Source organism: Hyperoodon ampullatus (assembly GCF_949752795.1).
Source record: "Hyperoodon ampullatus genome assembly, chromosome: 7".
Lineage (NCBI taxonomy): Eukaryota > Metazoa > Chordata > Mammalia > Artiodactyla > Ziphiidae > Hyperoodon > Hyperoodon ampullatus.
The window spans coordinates 94,165,459-94,186,079 of NC_136920.1; the positions used below are offsets into that span (position 1 = coordinate 94,165,459).

General features: G+C 55.5%; 1 protein-coding gene across 1 annotated transcript; it reads right to left on the reverse strand.

Moving 5' to 3' along the window:
- Window positions 1-1,460: 1,460 nt before the first annotated feature.
- OAF (out at first homolog) lies at window positions 1,461-17,664 on the reverse strand (the record flags this gene model as incomplete). Its single annotated transcript, XM_079708683.1, has 4 exons — window positions 1,461-1,726; window positions 2,433-2,613; window positions 3,504-3,638; window positions 17,392-17,664. The coding sequence occupies 4 exons, from the start codon at window positions 17,662-17,664 to the stop codon at window positions 1,461-1,463; spliced, it is 855 nt and encodes a 284-aa protein (XP_079564809.1).
- Window positions 17,665-20,621: the final 2,957 nt, after the last annotated feature.

Consider the following 20,621-nt stretch of genomic DNA (forward strand, 5'->3'; position numbering starts at 1 on the left):
AGATGTGGTACATATACACAATGGAATACTACTCAGCCGTAAAAACGAATGAAACAATACCATTTGCAGCAACATGGACGGACCTAGAGATTATCATACTAAGTGAAGTCAGTCAGAAAGAGAAAGACAAATACCATATGATATCACTTACATGTGGAATCGAAAATATGACACAAATGAACTTATCTACAAAACAGAAACAGCCTCACATAGAGAACAGACTTGTGGTTGCCAAGGGGGAGGGGAGGAAGGGGGTGGGGGAAGGGTGGACTGGGAGTTTGGGACTAACAAATGCAAACTATTATATCTATGTAATCACTGAATCAGTTTGCTATACACCAGAAACTAACACAACATTGTAAATCAACTATACTTCAATAAAATAAATTTTAAAAAAAAATCATGCCCAGGATTTGACCCCTGGAAGTCTGATTCCAGAGTTTTCACCATATCTCACGTCTCAGTCTATGTCACGGGGTCTTTTACTGCCTGGCTTGCCCGTCTATGTATGTCTCATCTTCTTAAGTGCATAAATTTTGTCATATCTTTTCCTAATAATACCCACCCCCATCTACATCCTCTCCCCCCAACACAAGGCTGAGCACACAGTAGGTGCTTTAGGAGCTGTTGTCCCAAGATGGGTCACCAAGAGCACAGGGACAGTTCTCCTGACACCAGGTGGCAGCATTGGCCAAAAGTTCTCTCAGAACTCTGAGTCTAGAGCTATCAGCCAAGTAAAAATTTAAACTTTTATTTCTGGTACAAATGATAAATACTTTGCATTAAAAATCTGGGATTCAAGTTTTCCTCATACTTCATGCTCCCTCCCTGCCTCAAAACCTTACAAAAATATTTCTGCTTCGAGGGTGCAAGCCGGGCTCCAGCTCCCTTGGCAAAGTCCAGGTCTGCGGAAAGGCACCTGCGGTCTGTCTCAGGGTGGGGGGCCCCCAGCTGGCCCCGGGCAGCCTCAGAGGCCAGTAGTGAGAGGAATGTGTTGAGATCCGCTGTCGGCACTGCCCCCTCTCTGGGGCAAGGATCCCCTCCCTGTTGGGCAGTGGGAAGGTGCACAGGGGCCAGCTCCTTCTGGAGGGTGGGGCAGGGGCCTGGGCGTGGGGAGGTGGGTGTCACAGGCATCGACACCTTCCGGGGTCTAAACCTGCCAAGAGTTAAATAGGAGAGTCACGCTGTCGTATTTTGGTTGCTTGAAAGCGAACATTTCAGGGGAGATGGGGGTGGCAAGCTTGGAGAACCCCCTCCTCCCTCCGTCCCCATGGGAGTGGGGGGGCTGCCTTCATGAGTTAACCCCTGCCGTGCCACACCCCTTTTCACAGTGACAAGTCGGAGGGCAGAGGCTCCGGGATTAGGAGGAGGGAAGGGGGTGGCCACCCGCTCTGGCGGCTGGGGGAGGAGCAGTGGGCCCCAAGCAGCTGCCTCCGGGACCACCCCTCATCCCAAGCTGGCTAGGGGTCCTCATCCCAGAGGCACAGCTGCCTCTGAGGCACGTAGAAGTCGAAGCTGTAGCTCTTCTGGCAGCTGCGGATGCCACATTTGTAGGGTGTCGGGCGGTCACGGCCGTGGCAATACTTGAGCATGCAGGGGTACCAGGCCAGGCTCAGGCCGTAGCGGCAGACGCAGGGCTTCCCGCAGTCCCCCACCTGCCCACAGCGAGGCAGCAACATCTGCTCTGAGGCCTTGGGCAGGGCCTCGAACACGAAGCTGTCCACACCTGGGGGAGAAGGCGGAGGTCAGGGATAGGGGAGGGGAGGGGCCTCCTGGCATGGCCCCTTCAGGCATCCTGGCACCCCTATGGGCTAAGTGTTATCATCCCTGTTTTACAGATGGGAAAACCGGCCCAGAGAGGTTTAACCATCTGGCTGAGGTCACACAGTAGGTAGGGGAGTCAGGACTGAATCCCAGGTCTGTCTGACTTCAGGACAGTCCTGGGAAAGGTGACCCAGAGATGGGCCAGCAGTGAGGTCCCACAGGCCGGCAAGGCAGGGACCGTGTAAAGATGGGAGGCGTTCTCAAGGATCCTGGGAAGGTGTGAAGGGAGAGGGAGGAGCTCATCTCGGAGAGGTGGCAGAAGAGGTAGCAGGGGGGAATGGGCATCTTTGGGCCCCATCCAGACCCTGGTTCCTGTGCCCATGTCCCAGGACAGAAGGTTCCATCTGTGTTCTCACGAAGGGCAGGGATGAGGGGGGCTTTGCCTGGGCATTCCCTCCCCGGGGCCTAGCACAGTCATAGTTCTCCGCGTCCCTACCTGGAATTGGCTCCTTTCATCTGCTGACTCCTCTCAGTAAACAGCCACACAGGCATCACTTCCTCCAGGAAGCCTTCCCTGACCAGTCCCAGCTGGGTTTAGACCCCCCATATCTCGTCATTGCTCCCCATCATATCTGAGACGATATGGCAGCGGGCAGCACCCAGCTGACCTTGCTCCAGCCAGAACCGGACGTCCTCCTGGCGGGTGTAGATGGCATCCGCGGCCTCGGCACACACGTTGCGGAGATGGGGGCTCAGCAGGCCCCCCTGGCTGAAGTTCACGGTGACGTCCATGTGCATCTGCTCCAGGCCCCGCACCTCCTCAGCCTGCCGCACTGCCCGTGGATTTTTCTGCGTGGAGGAGAGCCGTTCCCACCCGGCCTCACAAGGCCCCCTGCCCACTCTTTCCCTGGTCGCTGAGAGTCAGACAAGCCCACGCCGGCTGTCTTCAGATCCTTGGGGCCACCGGCAGGGTGGCAGTCAAGGGGCACCCAGCCCCCCTCCAACTGGCGGAGAAACGGATACCCAGGGCGCAGTCAAGCCTTTTCAGCCAGCGGCCGCCGGGCTGACCTCTGGGGCCTGAGGGAGAATTCTGACACGTTGCTGGGGGGTGGCGTTGGAGGTGGGCAGGCGAGGCGAACTGTCCCAGGGTCAGTGACCTCTGGGGCCCTGTATTCTCCAACATCCAGGCAACTGAGTCACTCTGGGAAAAGCAGGTAAAAGGGAGGGGCCTCGGACAGCTCCTGCTGGATAGTTCAGGGAACTTAAATGAGGCCGGGGAGACGGGAAGGGACCGGGAGCAGAGGGCAAGAGGCTGAGGGTTTCCAAGGCTGCACTGAACACTTAACATGCACTATCCCACTTAATTCTCACCATAACCCATCTCTCAGTAAGAAAATAGGGGTTTTGAAGGCGAGGTGACTTGTCCAGCGTCACCGGGATGATGAGTGGTGGCCCTGGGCCTGATGGCAGATCCGACCTGCCTCCATCATAAACGGGGAGGAGCTGAGATTAGGGGACTGGCAGAATCTGGGAGATGGGGTTTCAGGGCAGATTAGGGATCTGGGGTTATGGGGTCAGGTCTGGCATATTTAAAGGGTTCGGGACTAGAGTGTAAGAGTGGGGTGCCAGCGATCAGGTGGGTCAGGGGCTGGGTGGGAGACTGGGGCTGGGGTAGGGTCCAGGCCAGGAGTCGGCTGCGGGGGTGAGGGCTCTGGGGCAGGTCTGGGGTGGGCACTCACCTGTCGGAGCTTGGCCATAGCCTCGCTGGGAATGATCTCATTGTGGTGCAGCCGGGTGACAAAGCAGAGGGCCTGGAACTGGCTCTGCCCTTTCTCCAGCTCCCCTAGGATCAGGGCCCGGAAGATCTTCACATCCTGATGGAGAAAGCAGAAGAATGGGAACCGGCCAGAGGGGGTGGGGCCTCCTCACCAGCCCACCCAGTGCTCAGCTCAGACCCTGCAGAGGACACAGGCCTGGACGCTGCCCTGCAATAGATGCCTCCCTCTTGCTGGCCTGGAAATTTTTCTCTTTCCCGTTTAAACCTGTGACTTAAAAGAAAGAACATACCCCAGATGTTCCAAAGCCTCCTGGAAAATTCACATAGTGAACTGCTGGAAAGCTTTCCAAAACAAAATTGTTTAAAAGTACAGAACGTCACCTTAAAGGAAACAGCACCCCTTTTGGCTCCTGGTTCATTCATAGCTGATGCTTCCCCTTGGTGGTACCCCCATATCACCCTGATCAGGGTGAGTCAGGGCCCCTACAACCACCTGACTACGGCATCATGGCGGGGGCTGCATTTTTACAAGTACAGATTCTAGAGTTTCTCTCGCTGACTTTCCCATTCAGTAGGTTTGGGGAGAATGGCCCCGGAGCTTCTGGTCAGCCAGGCTCCTAGCCACCTGCATCTCAGATCGAGGCAGTGGGGTCAGGGTGGGGTTAAGGGCAGTCGCAGCAGCAGCTGTCGCGGCCTTCTAGCCTGAGGGAGCCGGGATGGCTCACCTTTCCCCTTCCCTCTCCACTTCCCCTTTCTCCTCGGGGTTACTAATGGCATTACCAGCAGGCCAAGGGCTCTTTCCTGTCACTGATGCACTGCATGAATCAGAGAGGTTGGGGGCGGGTGCAGAAGGAGAAGGGAGAAGGGCGGTGGGACCAGGTCCCCTTCCCAATCTGGCTGCTGGAACCCTGGGCACCTGAGGTGTCCCTTGCTCTCACCCATCTCTGCGCCTTGGCTAACACCTCGCAGTGAGAAGCCAGCAGGTCCCAGTCAGAAGTGGTCTGAATCTGTCAAGAGCCCCCCTGCCTGGGAGGGACCCAAGCCACAATGATGGTTCTCCACCAGGAACCCCAATGGCCCTGCACCAGCCCGGAGGGGATACAGCCCTGTGTAGCTACGCATCCTTCAATGTGCGTGCCCTGGCCTCGCCCGCTGAGAGCCCCCATGCACTGAGCGCTTACTGTCCATGTGCCAGAGTGAAATGCTCTGAGAACAGGGCCTGAAGGTCCCCCTTGGATTCCAGTACAGGCAGTGAGGGGCCCAGGGTTCCACTCCAAGTCTACACTGTATTAGCCGGCATACAGGTCTATCTCCCACCTTCTCTAAGCCTCGTTTGTGAAATGGGGATGATGCCACTTTTACCTGGAGGCTTACAGTGAAGACTAAATGAGTTAGTGTGGGGGGAAAGCACAGCAGCATGTCCGCCCGGAGTGCGTGCTCAGCGGGGCTAGCCGGGGCCACTGTCATCGCTGCAGGTGACCAGCAAGTGTCCCAGGTGATCTGAAACTAGTCAGTGCTGTCCTCACACAAACCCCCATGCCCTCTGGAAGTCCTCTGACTCTACAAGGACATTTCCCTACTTCCTTTCACCGTAAATGATCTCTGGAGCATTGAGGGCTGGGAGTGTCCAGGGAGATTTTCCGCCAAGATTGCAGAAAGGGAAACTGAGACCCAGCTGGTGAGAAAGGTTCCATAAGGTTCCTCATGGTCCCAGACTTGCAGGCAAAGTGAATCAGAGCTCGGATAATCTCAGCTTCCTCTCCACAGGAAATCCACTCTCAGGCCAGGAGGCTGGGATCTGCTTGCCCCGCCAGCCTGGGCCATCCAATCTTCCACCCCCTCAGGTCGTTTGAGGAGAGACTGGAGGCTGGTACACTTGTGCATTTTCTGTTCTGGGCTCAGTTCCTGCCAGGTAAGACTTGATACCAGACTTTCCCTCCCGGGGCTGAGTCAGGCGGATGTCCCTGGCAGGACCCCCAGGCAGGATCCAAATTCCACCTCGGGGGTAATTTCAGCAATGACCCTTTAAAAGAACCCATCTGGTATATTCACAGCATCTTCTCCGATACCACAGGCACGTGTCACCGCCTGTGGTCTGAGGGATGCCCCAAGTGGCCTCATTGCTTGGATATCACCCATCTACCATTAGCAGGAGGAAGAATTTGAACTTTTAGACCAGACCAGGGGGCGAACAGAATCTGTTATTTTCCCTGCTTCTGTATTAAACAACAATGTCAACAACAAGAACAAAACGCTACCAAAATGGGAACTTGACTGGGGGTGGAGCGAGGGGATGAGAACTTTTTTGTTGCAGTAGATTTCCTCTATATCTCCTATTTATTTGTGTAGGACAAAGATTTATTGAAGTTTATAACTGGAAGGGACAAGTCATTGTTACCATGAGTCAAAAAGGATGTATCATCCTGTTTAAAATCTTTATAACAAAAGGAGATAGGAACTATGATTATTACCGAGTTTGGAATGGATAACTTGTTCAAGGTCATGGGACCAAGAGGAAATGTAGCCAGAATTTTAACCCAGGCAGCCTGACTCCAAAATCCAAGCTCTCACAACCACAATGCACAGCTGTGTCCTAGATCAACGAGTCCAATTTCTTTGATGCCCAGTTAAAGAAACTAAAGCTCAGGCCCAGAGAGAAAGTGTGGTCTGCCCTAGGCCACACAGCTGGCGAGTGGTAGAGCCAGGATGAGAAGGCAGTGCCCTCTTCCAGCTGTGCCCATAGGCGCTGGTCTGTATGTCCTCTGCAGACCTGCCCTGGGAACGTGGCGGCTCCTATTCAAGGCTCTGGGTGACTAACAGACAACAGCATCTGACGCAAACATCAGGGCGAGATGACGCAGGATCACCCTTCTACGCCCTCTGCCTGCCCTGCCCGGAGCCTCTTTAAGCCCTGAATTCTCCAGCCTTCTTAATCCTATGTCTCCGGGAAACCATACTCCATGTGCTGAGCCCCGGGAGGGAGACAGCAGCCCAAGCATCTGGATCTCTTTGGCTCCGTCATCATGACCAGTGTCCCTCCCACCTTCTACTCCCCACACCTTAGACTCGCTACTAAGGTTCCAGAGCCCCCTTTCCCTCCAGCACAGAGGGCAGGGCAGCGGGACAGGTCTCCCTGCTCCAAGGAACACCTGGCCAGATGCTAAGCCCAGGCCAGATGCATGCCTGGCCCCCAGGTTTCCTGCTTGCCCGAGAGTCCCCTGGGATGATCCACCCAGAGGTGCCCTAACCCTCCAAGGCAAGACCACACAGCTGGGGAAGAGCCCATGGCAGGCTCCTCAGGCCCAGGACTCAAGCTGGGGTTCCCAAGATGGGCAGTTTCTATAAGGCTTCTTCTCCCATGAGCTCCCGGGAACCTCCAGCCCACCAGGAGACAGGCCACCAGGAAGAAGCGGAGTGGACAGTACCAGGGCTGAAACTGGGCCACACAGAGGGTATGGCCACGGAGAGAGCATTTGCCGAAGTCCTTTGGGGGTGGTTTTAAGGTTCCCAAACAGCACGGTAGTTAAGAGCAAAGGCTCCGGAGCCAGTGCTGGCCGCGTCCAAATCCTGGCTTTGCTGATACGAGCCCTGTAACCCTGAGGGAGTTACTTAACCTCTCTGTATCTTAGTTTCCCCATGTGTAAAATGAGTACAACTAACAATACCTACACCCCAAGGGATTACTGTGAGGAAAAATGAGTGAAAGGTCTCAGAACAGAGTGGGCTGGATTCCTTAAGTTCCTCTATTATTGCTGCAATCCCTGGCCTTGCTCCAGCTGTGATCTACTCCAGACCTGCAGAGGCAGGACAAAAAATGTTTCTCCCAGAGATGTACCTGAGGCCCAGAGAAGTCAGGTGACTGCTGCAGCTTGCAGGTAATCGGCAAATCTGTGGGACGGCACTGATTAGCATCACCCAGGGCAGAGCCTTCACAGGCGCCAGGGCGGGGCAGGGGAGTGGGCAAGACCAAGGCCAAGGCTCCTGTCTTTAAGGGGCTCATAGGAGAGGTTGACCTACAACTGAAGTCAGCGCACTAGGATGAGGCCTAGGGTGAGGTTTATGCAAAATGCTATAGGGCAAAGGATGGATGAGGGAGCATTTTTTGTCCCCTTAGGGATGGGGCTGGGAGGGGTGGAGGGAGGGAAGGCTTCCTAGAGCGAAGGACATTTCAGTGGTTCTGGACAGTCAAAGGATGGGTGGCTTTCTAGCAAAGAGAGAGGCATGGACAGAAGATGGGAAGGTACGAAGGCCTCTTAATGCCCCCACCCCATCCATCCCTCCACGCTACTGTCACACAATCTGGCCCAGTGCCCTTCCAAGGCTCCTTTTGTCCTCACCATAAAGTGTACCCCCCAGAGGCTGGCATCCAGATCTTTGCTGACAGCTCTGAGCATTGAACCAAAGAGATGGCGGTTCCCAGAATGAGCGAGGCCATGTGCCTTTCCATGAGCTGATGCCTCTGCCAGGGATGAGCTGTCCCCTTCTGCCCATCATCCTTCAGGACTCAGTTCAAATGCATCCATCACCCCTGCCCTCACCAACCCTCCAGCCGAGTGGGCCAGGCCCAACCCCTCGCCTCCAGAGCACGAATCCCACTGTGTCTGCAATGATCTCTTTCCTTCCAGACTCAACTCCTTGAGGCTGGGATAGTATCTTATTTGCAGTGTATCCCCACCCCCTGAATACACTCAGTACCTATCTGGAAATGAATAAATGAAGCACTGAGTGGGCAAACAAGAGCAGGCCAGGGTCCCGAGGAAAGTGAGGGGAGTACCGGGGAGGGGAGGGCTGAGTGTGGAAGGAAGAGGCTGGCAGGCAGGAGGGCAGGGCACAGTGTCTGAGAGCCCAGCCAAGAAGTCTGAGCTTCATCTAGCAGATCACCGGGCGTCATGGCTGGGTTTTGAGCCAGGGTAGGACATGAATGGATCTCTGGCTTAAAGCTGAATCAGAAACTTGAGCTGTGCTGGGCCAGTGTGCATCTGACCTAAGCGCCTCGGCAGAGGGCCCCATCCTCATGTGGCGTCTTCTGCCCGGGCAACAAGTCCCCCAGGCCCTTCGTGTTGTGCCGCAGCCCCAGACAGCGGCTCCACTTATTTATGCAGTATCCTCAGAGTCTGGCACACAGCTGAGCGAATGGACCAGTGCTCTGGGGCCTCCAAAAAGAAGACGGCTCTTCCTTCTCGGGCTTCCTTGTAACTGGGCTTCTGCAGGCTGGTCGTCCTACAGCTGTGATTTGGGCTTCTAGAAGATTTAGGGGATCATTTAGTTCACGCTCCAGTGAGGTTCCAGCAGTGGACGTGACCTTCAAGGTCACACAGCTGCAGAGCCAGGCCCAGGAGCCCAGATCTCCTGACTTAATCCAGTGATCTTTCTGCTCTTCTGAGCTCCCCGCTGAGCCCCTTCCCAAATATTCTATTCTCTGCGTCCACTCCCTGCCACGCTGCCTGAGATCCACTGTATCTCACAGAGAAAAGGCTGTTCTGGGAAAAGCAGGGGGCAGCTCTCTGCACTTCCCAGAGTAGACAGCCCATGCCAGGCCTCTGCTGCTGCCTTCCTGGGGAGAAGCTCCAGGGAAAGCTCAGTGTTGGGGACGGGTGGCAACCCCACAGACCGAGCCCTCCAGAGCGCTGATGACTGTGACGCTGTCATATCAGCCCAACGGCCGGCTTCCAGCCTTAGATAAGACTGAAAGAGGGAAACAAACTTCTCTCTTGCTTCGGCTGCTGTGGGGTTTTATGTTACTTGCAGCCAAGTCGAATCGTAACTGTACGCACAGACAGACACTTGCTTTCCCCCATTCATGGGTCCCATGGCCATAATCTTTCACCCAGACGTGCTGATTCTCCCACCGTCTCCCACCCCTCAGCCAGCGGCACCCAGGCCCCCCAGGCCCCTCCCGCCAGGGCCCACGCTGCGGCTCGGCTGCACGGTCCCTTCTCCGTCACACCGTTGCTCCTATGAGCACGTTTCCTCCCTCACAGCGTCTCCGGGGAGCCTCCCCATCTCCCCCTTTCTCTCAGTCACACGTGGCAGCCCTCACAGATTGTCTCACAGGCCCACCTCCTTCCGACAGTCTCTCCCACACCCTCCCTCCCTCCTTGAATTCCCCCAAAGTCTCACACGCCATGTCTCACACCCCATCTCACACACAAGCCTCTGCACACATGCTGTTACACTCCCCTGCCTCAAGGCACGCACACCCCCTCGTAGGCATCCTCCCCTGTGTTCGCTGCCCCAGCCTCAGCCTGGCCGACCTCCCCTCCTCCTCTGTCCTCCTGCTGCCTTCCCGTCACCAGCTCCCAGCTCCCCACCCTCCCAGGGCCCTTCCTCAGCCCCGCCGTGGGGAGCGGTGGCGGGGGCTGTCCTGTCTCAGACCTTGCTGCCAGCCCAGCCTTGCACCACAGGGGACCCGAAGACTAAGCGGGCCTGATGGCGGAGCTGCTCTTCCCTCAAAGCCCCTCTCCCAGCCCACCTCTGTGCCACGGTGGCAGCACAGCCCAGGCTGAAGGCCACCTCTCCAGGGTCTCCACAAAGCACCAACCCCGCTTTCCTCTTTGCCCTTGGACGGCTGACGCTGTCTCCTGAGAGTTTCCTCTACCATCTTGGTCTCCTTCCCGTCGTCACACCGGAGTGTTGGTGATCTGAGGCCCGGGCTGAGCCCACCCAAGTATTTATTGCGCTGCTCCTGGCCGGGGCTGCTTTATGGCTATAGAGAGGAACGAACTTCACTGCACTGGGGAGGTGAGGGGTCGCCCTGGAGGGGCAGCCAGGAACCAATGCCCTCTTCTCCCCGTGCTGGCTGCCCCGGGGCACACTCAGGGGCACCTTGGCCCCTCTGCCCTGTCTCTCCAAGCAGGTACAGAGGCGAATGGACTCAACCCAAAGCCAGGCCAAGCACATTCCCTGGCCGGTGCCCGGGACGTAGGCCGCTCCCATTACGAGATGCCTGCAGACCCTCAGGGCTGGGCCCGGACAGAGGCTTCTTGTTACAGGACATTAGTGCCACCACCAGCTGGGGGCAGTGCCGCCTGCCCGCTCCCAGTGCCCCCAGTGCTCTGTCAGCCAAATCCCAAAGGTCGCCACTGTCCCGACTGCCCCAGGAACAATGGGCGGGTTTATGTGGATCAACTGCGCCCCAACGTCCTGCTGACTCAGGGCTCCTGAGGGGGGCGCCACGCTTCCCTCTCACCTGCATTCCCAGCCCCAGCGCCTGCCCCGCCCCCAGCCCTTCGTGGGAACCTTGGTAGCAGCCACGTCAATGCTTGCCAGCTGAAAGGATGGGAGTCCTAATAATGCTTTGGTCCCCAGAGCAGGAACCATCTGCTTAACAGCGTGAGGAAGGAGGGCCGGGGCCCTGGCTAGAACTGCTATTTCTCTTCTCACGTGCCTTCGCTGGCCTCTGCTTCGCTGAGGCCTCTTACTCACTTCTCACAACACGCCTGCAAGCATCACACTGTGTTTGTGTCATGTCTGAACCTGGGGCTCAGAGAGGTTAAGGGATTTGTCAAGTCACACAGCTTGGTAAAGGGCAGGAAAATGTACAGTGAGTGCTCAGTAGTATCTGTGAGATGTTTTAAAAATGGTCCCCTCCCCCCCACCCCCCACCTCTCCAGAGGCCATGGCGGGAGGGGAACGGGGAGTGTCTCGGGCACAGTGAAGGGGTCAAAACTTAAAATTCGTGGGAGGGGTGGGGTGGGGGGATTGTGATGAGCCTGGGGGAGGGGCGCAGCCCAAATCTGTACAGAGGAGGTTTTCTCTGTCGATCTGTTCCTCTGCACCAAGGCTTTTTTCAGTCTCCTTCTTCCTTCTCCCCTCCCCTATTCAGGTTTCTTCAGCCTTCTAGAAGGAGCCCATTTATATGCCATAGTAGCACAGGCAGTCAGAATAGAGTGGAAGGCTCCCTGGGTCCCAATCTTGGATCATTAGCTATTGATCCTGTCCAAGTCGCTTCATAGCTCTGAGCCTCAGTTTGCACATCTGCAAAATGGAAGCAATACCTGCTGCGTGATGTAGTGGTGAGGATCGAATGAGGCCAGGCGTGCGAAAGCAACTGTCATGTGTGACTGACGGCACAGATATATGTGATTCTTACCTCAAAGCTGGCCTCTTGTTCTACCATCCCCACCTCTGGGCACCTTGGGAAGCCTCGGAGGAAGAACCTCACTTCTGCCTCTCCCCAGCATCCCAACAGGCCACTTACTTGTCCCAGGTGGCAGTCCTCACTGCCTGACCCGGGATCTTTTGCCAGGACTCCATCTGGACATAGGCGTTTGGGGGGTGGGAGATGCTTGCCAGACTCCAGGAGCTGGGCTGAACCTCGAGGCAGGGGTGCCGATCTCTGATGCGGGGAGGAATTCCTCAGACATGGCAGAGGGACTGCTGTTAGACCGGAGGGTCCCACGGACACAAGCCGGATCATTCTTTCTGGTGACTTCTCATGAACTGCCAGGGTGGGGAAATACCCTAGATACCAAAAAACTCTCGGCCTCTCCTGTAAGCACCTCTACTGCCCTCTGTTCCCCCAAAAGACATCCTCTCCAACAAATACCCCTACTACAAATCACCAAACTGCAGGGACCGAACACAGGCAGGGTAGGGGGAGACTGGACTCTAAAAGCTTGTCCTGCCTGGCAATCCCCGTGATGTGATATCCTGTTAGAATAAACAGCCTCAGGCAGCAACGTGGCCATTTGCACATTCCACATCTTTGCTGACTACCTCTCCCAGGCTGAAGCTGCTCCCCCCACCTAGATGGGGAGCCCCAGGGCAGGGACGCTGGTGCTCTCTGGACCGTTCCTTCCTCGGCTCCCACTCACCCATCGGCTCCCACTCACGCATCGGGGCCCAGGGCAGGGTGCAAGTTTCCAATCTCCCTGGGTCCCTCAGAGTGACCTCGAGCTCATCCACCCTGTTATATGGCTCCCCTTATCTTGGCGCCAGCCTGAGGCCCCTCTTGACCCCCTCCCTCTACGCATTTGGATGTGGCTCCTTCCTCCCATCGCAGCCATGACCCCCACCCCCACCCCTGCGCAGCTGCTCAGGACTTTCTCTTATCTTTCAGCCCCACCCTCCCTGTCCAGTCAGCACCAAACCGCCTGAACATGACTCATCCCCTCCCTCAGCTTTTAGACACTCACACTGGGAGACAGAGGGGAAAGAGACACTTGGACGGGCACAGCAGCCTGGGGGACGGGGACCAAGAGGGCTGTCAGACCAAAAGCCGGGATGGTGACATGCCCGCTATTAATATGCCTAGTAAGTCTGTACATCTGGGTATAATTACATACATAGGCTTTGGATTCTCAAGAAGAGCACTGCTTGTTGAGAGGGTATGGTGAATTTTAGTTCCTGCACTGAGGGCACGGAGAATGAAGCCTCGATATGCTGTTGAAACACATTAGGGACTATTGTGGGTAGAATGACAGGTTTCAACTAAGTGACTGAGTTTGGGATCTACCTTCATTTAAGTCTAACCTGAAACCTCCTCCACGTCCCTCCTTCCCTGGAGCAGCTATGCCAGTGCTTCCCAAACTTTGCTGCTCATTGGAATCACCAGGAGCTCTTTAAAAATCTGTCGGCCTGGTTCCTACCCTCAGACAGTCGGACTTAATTAGTCTGGAGTGTAGCCTAGGCTTCGGGGTTTTCTAAAGCTCCCCAGGCGATTCAAATGTGCAGCAGAGTTTGGGAGTCACTGAGCTATGTCACTTCTTTGAGAGCTGCAGCCTGATCTGCTTGATGGGCAGCAGCCTGTGGGCAGGGCTTAAAGTAACTCATGGTGGTGACTGGTAGCTCCAAGCTGCTTGCGGAGTTCGTCATCCTTGCCCGGGCTCCAGGCTACGTGTCCTGGAGCAGGTTGATTACTGTTACAGCTTTACTGGCTTCAGGTCCAGTGTGGCAGTGTGGGGAGGACCACGCCATGTTAGAGACCCGTCCCGGCAGAGGCAAACAGAGAGGGTGGAAGGGGCGGGGGTGGGGTGGTGGTGGTGGTGGTGGTGGTGGTGGTGGTGGTGGTTGTGTGTGTGTGTGTGTGTGTGTGTGTGTGTGTGTGTGTTGAGATCATCCAGACAGAGGGCTGCATTGCATCCAGCACAAGGGGCCTCGCTGCTGCCCTGAGTAGACTGACAGGACAGGGATGGCTGCTCCCTGCTAGGGGGCTGGCCAGCAATTTTGGAGTGTGATAGTTAACTTTATGTTTCTACTTCACTGGGCTAAGAGATGCCCACATAGGTGGCAAAACATTATTTCTGGGTGTGTCTGTGAGGCTGTCTCGGAAAGATATTAGCATTTGAAGTAGTAGGCTGGGTAGAAGGTGGCCCTCACCAGGGTGGGTGGGCATCATTCAATCTGTTGAGGGTGTGAATAGAACAAAAAAGGTGGAGGAAGGGCAAATTTGCTCTCTGTGTGAGCTGGACATCCATCTTCTCCTTCCCTCAGACATCAACGCGCTTGGTTCTCAGGCCTGTGGACTCAGACCGGAACTACATGGGCTTTCCTGGGCCTCCAGCTTACAGACAGCAGACCGTGGGACTCAGCCTCCATAACCGTATGAGCCAACCACTCATGATAAAATCTCTTTCTGTAGATCTGTATTTCTACCCTATTATTTCTGTTTTGCAGGAGAACTCTGACTAATAAATGGAGCTTCAACGAGAAGCTTATGATGAAGGATTAAGGCTCTTCCAGGCTCAGTGCTGACGTTCCGTGTGACTTTGGGTCGGTCATTCAACCCCTTTGCACCCAGGCTTACCAGGGAAGGTCCACGTTGAGATGCGATGTGGACCATGATTATGAAAGTTACTGGCTTCTATCTGGAGCACTGAGTACAGCAGCTGACACACAGTGAGTATTTCATATGCATTGCCCTGTTTAGTTCTCACAATGGCCATGGGATCGGTACCATTATTATCCCCATTTTACAGATGAAGAAATGAAGGCTTGGACAGATCGCGTAGCTTGCCCAGGGTTAAACCAGGTCTGTCTCGTTTCAGTCTGGACTGTCTCCCAAATGTGCAAAATGGCCAACGTCACTATTCCCAAGTGGACTAGGGACTGTTCCCAAACCACCCCAAATGGACTTGGTACAGGAAACAAAAGAAACACCACATCCAGGACTTTTTCCTACAGGAAACGTCATTACTTCTAGATAGAAGCTTCTCGTGGAAAGTTGCCAAAGATCTTGAGGACTGGGCGGGCAACAAGAGAGGTGACCCACCCCAGAAGGATCCCGTATAAAAGGTGCTCTGGCCGATGCAGACAGTGGACTGGGGTGGAGATAAAGGCTATTCCACCCCACTCCCAGCCTTCCCCAACTCCACCCTGCCCCAGGCCATCTGAGAAACCCAGAGTCAGAGGGGACCTTGGAAAGCTGGTTCCCTTTTGGTATCTTCCACTCCCAATTCCCTCCCTTGCTGATGAAATTGGAGATGCCAGGGGTGGGTGTGAAATGCCAGCTTCTGGGTCAGAGGCTAACCTGAAAAGCACACTCTGGAAACCTGGGTGGTGGTTTGAACCGCGGTGGGGATTAAAATGTGGCTCTTAAGGCCATTTGCGGCAACATGGATGGACCTACAGATTGTCAGACTGAGTGAAGTAAGTCAGAGAAAGAGAAATAATGTTTGTATGCGGAATCTAAAAAAAAAAAATGCTGTAAGTGAACTTATTTACAAAACAGAAACAGACTCACAGACTTAGAGAAGGAACTTATGGTTACCAGGGGGTAAGGTTTGGGGGGAGGGATAGTTAGGGAGTTTGGGATTGACATGTACACACTGCTATATTTAAAATAACTAACAAGAAACAATAAAATAAAATAATAAAAAAAAATAAAAATGAGGCTCTTACAATCAGCTCCAAATCGATTCTCTAACTGGGCTGTCAGCCTCCTACTCCACCCTCAGCCCCAATCCCCAGGCCTTCACCCCACTGCCACCCCGCCTCTCCCCTCTCCTCGCCCTCAGGGTAGAGCAATAAAATCTTCCATGCTGCAGCTAGAGGCTATAAAAGCTGAGCCCTACCCCTTGACTCTTTCACCGGTGTCCTAGCCACAGCCTTGGCTGCCAGAGAGGTGCCAGGGTCGGGGAAGTCTCTCTAGGGTTTCAGCAAAGCCACAGAACAATGCGCAGTGGGCAGGAAGGTGGGAGACTCATAGGCTGACCTGAGGCTCGCTCACAAGGACAAAGGGCTTCAGTGTAAGGTCAGAGGGGAAGATTAGATCCCTGTCTCCTGGGGAGGGTCCAGCCACTATTTGGATTTTCTAGGAAAAGAAGAGACTTGACAAAATTCCCCTGGAGTTTAAGTGGGGACTCTGGGGGTGTTCTGGCCCAGTCAGCTTCCCTCTCTCCACACACAAACTCACCCGCCCCTACCTGAATTGAGACCTAGCTTGGGCCTGCTGAGTGAGGAAGGGTCGCAAAGTCCTCCCCATTGCGACACTCAACCGCCCCTCCACCCCCAACCTGCCACCCGCCACTGGTCTCCCTACATCCCTTGTCAGTGAAAAGTCAGTAGTCCAGGGACAGATCGGCCGTCAAGCCCCACTTCCACCGTCCACAGAATCACCACCCTCCCACCTGGTACTCTCTTCGGGCGGTTCTGCTGGGTCCCTAGCTGACACTCCAAACTCTACCCCCCCCCAACCCCCCCAGCTCCCAGTCTCTAAGAGGAAGGAGAGGGAGATGGCTCAGGCAACAGTCCCACCGCCCTGGGCTTCCCCAGCTGCTGCCTATGTCATGGGCCTCACCTCTCCACTCCCCCAGAGACAGAGCCTCACAGGGCCTCTTTATCAGGAGAGGAACTTGGGGAGGGGGACTTTAGGTGATCAGGAGACTCCCTTTGTGTACCTACACCTCACCCACCTTCCTCCCCTCCAGGATTCCTGCTGCTGGGTCACCGTTGGTCACTCACCGCCCTTCCAGGCCCACTTCCTGATAAGCCCAGCACCTCCACTCTCTACCCCAGCCCCAATCCTGGGGGGCCAGGCCCCCCTACTGGTTCCCTCCACCACACACACACACACACACACACACACACACACACGCGCGCGCGCGCGCTGTCTCTACCCACTTCCCTGCAATCTAGGTCAAAACTGGGGGTTGGCCAGCCCTCCTGCCAAGCAGGGTGAGAGGTGGCACCTCTCCCAAAGCCTGGGGACCTCATCTGGGGCCTCTCCCCAGGTCTTCCGCTACAAGTTTCCCAGACTTTTGGACCAAAGAGGAGAAGTGGCTTCTCCTCGGCTTGGGAGGGACATGGGACAAGCAGCTCTTCCCAGGAACCCCCTTCCCCAGCCCAGGAAAGTGAAACAAGGAGAGGTAGTACATAGCCTCCAAGATGTCAGGGCTGGGAGGCTTGGCGCCACCCCCTTGCTCTGTACAGAGGTGAGAAAGGAGGCCCGGAGAAGGAAAGGAACTTGCCCTAAGTCACACAGCGAGAACCCAGGACCTCTGATGCCTGGCCCAGGATTTTTCCCTGATAGAGCCTGAGAAAATGACTCCAAAAAGGGAGACGGGGTTGTTAACATTGACTCCCTTGAAGTAGGTCTGCACCTAGGGGGCTCTCGGAGAGCTGAAAGACGAAGTGGGGAGCTGGTCTGGTGGCCTGGGCACCCAGAGAGAAGAAGTGAAAGGCTGGAGGGGAGAATCGGAAAGGCAGCAGAGCAGTTCGTGGGGGAGAATGAAGGGCCAGGTCTAGGCGCTGGGGAGCAGGGCAAAGAGGTGTGGATAAGAGCCCGGCGTGACCTTGGCTAAGTCGCGTCCTTCTCCTGGCCCAGTCTTCCGTCTGCTGGCCTCGGTGCGAATGGGACCCCGGAGCGCTCAGGCACGCAGGTCCCCCCGGGGCGAGCGAGGGTGCCTCACCTTCTTGAAGTCGGCGGTGAAGGAGATGAGGGTGCCGTCGGGCTTGCGCAGCTCCAGGCTGATGCTGTCGGCGTCGCTGTCCGCCTGCAGACTCTCCTCGGTCACCTGGCCGTCGGGCAGCCGCACGCGGACCCGCAGCTCAGACGGCGCGCCAGCCCCGGTCCCCGCGCCCACGCTGCGCGGCGCCCCAAGCAGCTGCATAAGCACCGGCAGCAGCAGGAGCAGCAGCGCAGGGGACGCCGGGGGGACCCCGCCGCGGCCGGGTGGGCGCATCCCCGGGGACCGCCGCCCTCGCGGTCCCGGCGCGCCGCGGGCGGGCGGGGAGCGGCTCGGCCAAACTTCGCCCTAACTTGGAGGCTAGTTCGCGGCGCCGGGGCGCGGCTCCCCGAGGGGCTCAGCCGCGGGGCGCCCGCGACGCGGCGCCGACGCACGTGGGCTGCGCTCCGTCGCGCGTCCCCCGGCGGCTCCGAGGCGGACACCGCGCTCCAAGGGCCCGTCTGCCTCCCCGGCCCAGTGCCCTCGCTCCCACGGCCCCCAACTCCGGCGCTCCGAGACTCTGTTTTGCACTTTTCATTCAATCCCACCCCCCGTCACTTCCTTCAGAAAACAGAAACCACCAGGACCTGCCTTAAAGAGACCGCGCACCTCTCGGCCCTTAAAGGGCCCGCGGAGGCTCCCCGCGCTCGGCGGCGGCCGCGGACGGGGGCGGCGCGGGCCGAGGGGACCGGTGCAAGGCGGCCTTGTGGGAACAGGGCTTTCTCAATCGCCCTCCCTCCCCGCCGCGCCCGGCAGCGACCGGGCTGGCCCAGGAGTTGACTCTCCCAGCAAATCCCTTCCTCCCAGCAGGGGCGGGACGGGTGACTCTTCCCCCGCCTCCCTTTTTTTGGCTTGTTCTTGTGCCACGTGGATGAAAGAATCGGGCTTGGTGTTTTAGGGGTTTTGTTTGGTCTTTCAGTTTCTCTGACGCAGCGAATTTCTACAAAGCTTCTGCAAAATCAGACCTCGCCTCGCATTCAGCCTTTTGACTGCCCTGGGTCCGGAGAGAGGGGCTGGGGTTCTGCTGGCGTTGACATCCGTCAGGTGTGAAATCTTGATCAGTCAGGGCACCTCTCTGACGTGGTGGCCCTCAAAGCGCCCGCATTCTGTGAACCCCTGTGCAGTTTCTTTTCCGTCTGGTTGCCCTCACTTCCCCCATTCACGACCTTTCCCCAGACCTGCCCACCTCCCCAGACCCCCATTCTCTCTCCCAGTAATAGGCCAAGCAGATTCAGGGAAATGTTACATTCCAGGCCATTCTGGAGAATGTCTGGGGATTCAAGATGCTCTTGACCATCAGAGGCTCTCCCACAAGCCCCAAGAAAGTATGACTGCCCTGCCATGCACCCCAACAATGAACTGGGCGAAGGCAGGAGGGATCTGGATTCCTGCTTTCTCTGATTAACTGTGTGCTTTAGACACATTTAAAAAATTCTTTGGGCCTAGGTGTCCCCCTGGGTATAGTGGGAGTTGCTGAGACATACAAAGTCCGGCCAATCCCGGAAGAGACAACCCCAGGGGGATGCTCTGAACCTGTTGTTCCTTGATGTCCATTTCACTTCTGTTTATTCTAGGACCCCCTATTCTTTCCAAAGTCTTGATCACAGATGGTGAATACCCTCCTATGCTCTGCAGGCTCCTTCCCTTCTAGGTTTTCCCCAGCACAGGGTTCTTATTAGTACCAAAGATGACAACAGGTACTCCGGCACCCAGGGACCTTGAAGACACCAGCAGACCAGATGCCCTGGAACTGCAGGGTGGGCCCCAGAACCCACCTCCTTACTGCTAACCCAGGGCTCTTCTTACTACACTTTGCTGCCTAAATTTAAGACTGAAAGTGATTCAAGAGATTATCTAACTTGATGTTTTTCAAATTTGCCTTATCAAAATAATCACCTAGGTGCTTGTTAAAAACACAGATACCTGGATTCCTAAATCTAGCCCATCAGACTCCTTAGGAAAAAGAACTGGAAATTTGCATTTTAAACAAACGCCCAGTGATGCTTGATATCAGGGATGGATAGCTGGTACTTGACAGAGGGTTAAGCTTAGAGGATCTAAAACAAACAGCATCTTTCCTGGGGAAACATCCTGGTCCCAAAGGAGTTTATCTCTCCATTATGGAGATAAGGCAGGCAGTCAGAGAACAGTGGATTAGCACAAAGACTGCTCCCCTAGGGCTTCCCACTCTGAGCTGGCAGGGCTGGAGAGGTGCCCAGGGTCTCAAAACTGGCCTCCTGCCTGACAGGACACTCATCCCAATCCAGCCTTAGAGATAGGTCTTCTCACGTGAGTCATTAGGGCCTCACCCACATTTCCTAACTTCCTTTGTTTCAGATCCTGTCCCCCATCCATCATCAGCTCTGCCCCCAGCCATATTCCTAGGCTCCTTCCTCTGCGCCCCAATGAGATCCCAGAAGAAGTAAACAAAGAAGCCCTGTGTTTGGTTTCTTTTCTAGGTGTAGGCTGTCTTTGTCTCTATTCAAATTCTGGGTTTGGAAACAAGGGTAGAAGACCTCATCTCTTCCTACCACCTCTTCCCCATAATCAATGTCCTTCTTGAGTTCAACCACAGATCAAACTAGATTTTTCTTTTAGGATAGAGAATTTGTAGTCTCACTCCACTGTGTAAGCCCTCCCTCTGTCCCTCTCCTTCCTTTGGATTTTGCCTGACCAACTCTTCAAGATCCAGGACAAAACTGGAGTTTCCCAGGAAGACTTTCTCAGCTACTGACCTACAGCTCTTCACTATTCTCTCCTGGCTCTGAACTCCAACAATAACAATTATTATAGCAGCTCCCATTCACTGTGTTCTTATTACGTCCAAGTTCTGTGCCAAGCACTTTACATGTATCATCTTATTTAATTTTCGTGGCAACCCTCCAAAGTATGTTCTATTCTTAGCCGCCTTTTACTGACTAGGAAACCGAGGCTTCCAGAGGTTAAGTAGCATGCCCAAGGTCACACAAGTAGGGGAGCCAGCAGGGATTCAAACACGAGGCCTCCTGACCACAAACCCCTTGCTTTTAACCACAATAGCATCTGCCTGCCTATGGTCCTTGCTTTCTTCCACCCCATTCGGACACACATCCTGTGCTATCTTCTTCTGTAATCTAATGGTTCCAAGTGTGACAATCTTGTGCCCCAGTGAGGCTGTCAGTTCAAACAGGACAGCCCCTTGCTGGGAACAGAGA